The sequence below is a fragment of the Heteronotia binoei genome, chromosome 17 (assembly GCF_032191835.1).
Source record: "Heteronotia binoei isolate CCM8104 ecotype False Entrance Well chromosome 17, APGP_CSIRO_Hbin_v1, whole genome shotgun sequence".
Classification (NCBI taxonomy): Eukaryota; Metazoa; Chordata; class Lepidosauria; order Squamata; family Gekkonidae; genus Heteronotia; species Heteronotia binoei.
In genome coordinates this window covers 21,073,936-21,078,491 of record NC_083239.1, presented here as the reverse complement: position 1 = coordinate 21,078,491, position 4,556 = coordinate 21,073,936, and the positions used below count along the sequence as shown (strand labels likewise).

Genomic DNA, 4,556 nt, shown 5'->3' with positions numbered 1-4,556 from the left:
GAGGGCGGCTGGCTAGGCCCCGCCCACTTCGGCTGCCGATCGAGGTTTTCGGCGCTCCGCTCGGGTAGGCGGAGAGGAGGTGTCGCTGCTAGGCTGCGTAGCAGAGTATCGAGAGCAAGGAAGCTGATGCAACCCGGCGAAAGCCTGTCGGGAGGTGAGGGGAGCGTTGCGGTACTTTTGGGTGGAGAAGGCGGAGTGGAAAGGACTCCGCGTCGAGGTTTTTCGGGGGCTCCGGCCTCTTTTCCTGCTGAGGCTAGTGGAGAGCGCCAAAGAGGTTCGTTCGCCTCGGGGCGGGGCGGAGGCCTTGCTGGAAGGGGCTGCTGCCCCCACTTCGCTTTAGCCCAAGGAGCCTTTCCCATTCCTAAGGGTGCCTGACTGAGTCCCCAGAGGCGAGAAGGGTCCAGTTCAGGCAATCTGCACTCCTTTATTGTCCCTTTAGCTGTCTGAATGGAGGGGAGGGTGATTTGTGCAGCTAAAGCCCCCAATCGAAATCCTTCTCTTCCCCATCCTCTACTAAGCAGGTCCAAGAAAGCCAATTCCAGGATTGACTCCATTGGGCCCCATAATCCCCCGCCCCCGTGGCCCTGATGCTTCATGAGAAAATTGGAGGGAAACTGGGCTTCTTTTCGTCTGTGAGGCTGGCTGTTCTCTGTTACAAACGTATATTTGGCTCCTTTTCAACCCCCAGACTCTCGTTGGTTGGTGGGCAGCTGCTGGCACCATGGGGCATGAACTGACAGCACAGGAGAAGTATCATCTCATCACTCGGAATTTACAGGTACTTTTGCTGGAAGGGCTGAGTGGATAGCTAATGTGTTTGCATAAGCAACATGGTGTGCAAAAGCAGTTTGGCCAGGTTGATTCAACACGTTATGAAATCTACATGTCTCCCACATGAACATTCAACAGAATGCTCTGGGAGTTCCCTGTTGACAATTTAATGCCCAGTGGCTTACAGGGAGAGGGACTTTACTGTTTTCTGACCTAAAGAGCCCTGGGGATCAGAAGTATGTGATGGCTACATGATATATATATTAGAAAGGTCAGACTGCTGGAGTGAGAAAGCAAACAAAGAACTGAAATTTTGGAAACCCAATGCAGATCTAATAACTTGCATTTAGAGGCATGCCAGAAGACTTTGGGAGGCCAAATTCGGAAGAGGAATCTCATGAGCTGCTTCAAGATTATTTGAAAATACAAAAGAGATTTTCCCAATATTGACCATATATTTAGAGTCAACTCAAGATCTGCATTCAGGAATAAGCTTCCCTGAGATATATTGGTCTGCTTCACTCATAACAAAACACAAGATTTAATACTAAAGAAGTGAAGAGAGTCTCCATTTAAACTAGCAGAAAAAGAAGTGCAGATTTTTCAAGATTTCCTAACAAGTGTATTAAGGAAGATGATTTTGACTTTCTGAGACAAGTGTTACAAGAGAAATAAATAAGATATCATTCGCAACAGAGGTATACTCACCAAAAGGAAGGAAGGTAATTGAAACAGAACAAGCCAAGCTATTGGCTGAAGAACTGTAAGCAGAGGATCTACATAGATGGGCTGAAGGAAAATCTTCAAGCAACCCAAAGCAAAGTTTATCTAGGCGTTCAGAAGAGGAAACAGTCATGGCATCAACATCAGGACAAAATGGATAAAATAAAAAATAGTATCAGTAAATATGAATGGACTAAACAAAATGTACAAAAACTTTCAACCGGCTTAGAAAGCAAAATGCAGATATTTTTATGCCTACAATAAATTCAGGTGAAGAAGAAACATGAACATATTTTAAATAATAAAAAGTTAGGTAAAGTCTATCTTGCTTCAGCTATAAACAAAAAATATGGAGTAGCCATTTATATAAACAAACCACAATTAGAAGTATTAGAAGAATTAAGAGATCCAGAAGGAAGATATCTAATCTTAGAAATGAAATTTCCAGAAAACAGGGGTCATTTAGTAGAAAAAGAGGTGCCGGAGCTCATTAGCACAACTCATTTGCATATGCCACACACCCCTGACATCACCAGAAGGTGTACTAAATTATATCAGCTCAGCATCTACCTTAAAATGCTTCTTGAATTATAATTGTCATAATAAAACCTTACTCCCATCATACTTTTTAAATTACTTTTTCCTATGTGGCCACAGTGGCATGATGAAAATTTCCATCTGTTTGCTTTATATGCTTTGGTTATTTCCCCATTTTTTGTTAGGAAAATATTAGAAAGTTTGTCAGATCTTAGAGTTCAGCAAAATTCTCATAGGGGGTTTGAACAATGGAGCCCAGAAGCAAGTGTGTGGGGGCGGGGGGTTTAAGAAAGGAAGAGCACAATAAAATTTAGAGGTTCCAGAGCTGCACTCCTGTGAGCTCTTGCCCAAAATGAGGCCTGCTGGAAAGCATGCTAGCAACAACATATGCCCCAAACAACGCTAAAGTTACATTTTTTCCAAACTATGCTAGAATTTCAAGATGAAGATATAATGTTTTTTGTAGACATAAATGGAGTACTAGTTCCAAAGAAGGATAGATCTAGGGATTCTGAACATCGGAAACTACTGAAAGATGTATTCCAGTATTTGGAAATACTGAAATTAGAAGATGCCTGGAGGATCAAGCACCCAAGAGGCAGAGATTTTACATTTTTTTTCCTGATAGACATCAAACATACTCAAAAATAGGTATGTGCTGTATATCAAAAAGTCTAACAATAAATCTAGACAAAGCAGAGATTCATCTGAAGATATTTGCAGATCATAATCCTACAGAAGTAGTTTGGCAATGGAATAGAAAACTAAGAGGAAGATGGACTAAAATGATGCTCTTTTATTACAAGATGATGTAATTAGCAAGTGTAAAAAAGAGCTGGAGTAAGAGCACAACCCCTCTCCAATAAAGACTCACTAGCAGAGACCAGACAACTTAGATTAGCAAATTAGACATGTCAGAAATGGAAGAGGTACAGAAATAATTAAAATTTCTAAAAGGCATTTTGAAGATGCAAACAAACCTGGCAGATACTTGGCATACTGTCTTATGGAGAAAGAAAAAAAAGTAATAATGTGTAAAGAAAGAAGATTGAATTACATAAGCAGAAAAAGAGATACAAGAACAATTTATCAAAGCTTTCAGGATTATACAAAAAGAAGTCTCTGAGCTGTCTCTGAACAGTCCAGTTTAAATCAAAGTGTCAAGGCTACACTCATATGAGGCTCCTTTATTCTTTGTTCAGCATGTCTTAATTTTTTTACCAAACCTGCCATTTCTTAACTTTTGGCATGCAGAAATGCTCTCAATGACATGAAGAGCCAAGACCAGTATTTTCTTCCCATTGTCTTTAGCTATGTCTGTGATGGCTCATGCCCAAGTCAGCCTTGCACGGTAATGAATCTAGAGGCTGGTGACCTGAAAATTCTCAGTGACTTGCAGGTTGCTGGTGTAATATTATTTTCCCATAGATTGTGAAAGTATACAAGGGGCAAAACAGCTGGATTACCTTGCTCTTACTCTAGGAAGTGTTAGGGTGGTGATTTTCAGTTAGAAGCAAGATTATTCCTTGAGGTTGTAGAGCTGAATCACAGCTTGACCTTGTTTCGTTTCTTTGTCCTTGAGTGGCTGTCTGTGATAATATTTCACAGGACTCTTCTTGTATTAGCAGTTTGCTTTTCCTGTAACACCCAGCTGGTTCGTCGGCTCATTTTTAGCATTTTCAGTTTGTTCTTAATATTTTGGAGAAAGGTTAGGAGATGGGAAAAGCAACATAGACAAGTTTGAAAAGGCACACTAAAGTGAATGAGGGTTTTTTTTGGTACATTTTAATAGATTAAGTGCATTCCATGTGCACTGTGTATATGCTTTTGTGTGTGCTTTTCTTTGTTCATAAGGACAATACGATTAAATTTATTTTTAAAAGCAGCCTGGACCATAATAGAAGTGAGTTTTTGAATCACTAAGAAGCTCTCCATTGGGTTGGTTATTATTGAGAAAAATATTGGTGGCCTCGAGTTGAGTCTGTAAACTTCTCTACCCAAATAGAGGAATTCCTCTGTTCTCTATTTATATTTCAATAGCTGACCTCAGGCAAGCAATGTCTGCATGAAATATCACTGCAGGCCCCTCTACTGTGGTTTTCTGTTGACAGCAATTTAAAAAATCTAGATGTTCATGGTTGTGCAGAATTATCTGCTAAGACTAAATGGAGCCTTCTGTATAGATCCTTGGCCTTGCATGAAACTTGAATGGCTCACAACTTGAGAATTACTGAACTCATGCCTTAACTCAGTGCTTTCTTCAGATATTTTTATGCCCAGGACACCTATGTTATCTGCCCTTGAGATGCTGAATTTGGTTCTCTTTGCAGGAAGTTCTTGGAGAGGATAAAATGAAGGCCATCTTGAAAGAACGTGAGCTGAAGATATATTGGGGGACAGCCACAACGGGGAGGCCTCATATAGCTTACTTTGTCCCCATGTCCAAGATTGCAGACTTCTTGAAAGCTGGATGTGAGGTAAGGATGGGCTTGGCTCCTTGGTTGTTGACAGGTAGCATGGAAAGG

General features: G+C 40.9%; 1 protein-coding gene across 2 annotated transcripts in view; it reads left to right on the top strand.

The window, feature by feature from the left end:
- Positions 1 to 4,556, top strand: part of YARS1 (tyrosyl-tRNA synthetase 1) — a 196,746-nt gene that overhangs the window by 180,197 nt on the left and 11,993 nt on the right. For both annotated transcript variants that reach the window (XM_060258456.1, XM_060258455.1), the window contains exons 2-3: positions 683 to 778; positions 4,362 to 4,508. In XM_060258456.1, the coding sequence (XP_060114439.1) occupies positions 722 to 778; positions 4,362 to 4,508 (204 nt within the window). In that variant the 5' untranslated portion in view covers positions 683 to 721. The remainder of the gene's footprint in view (positions 1 to 682; positions 779 to 4,361; positions 4,509 to 4,556) is intronic.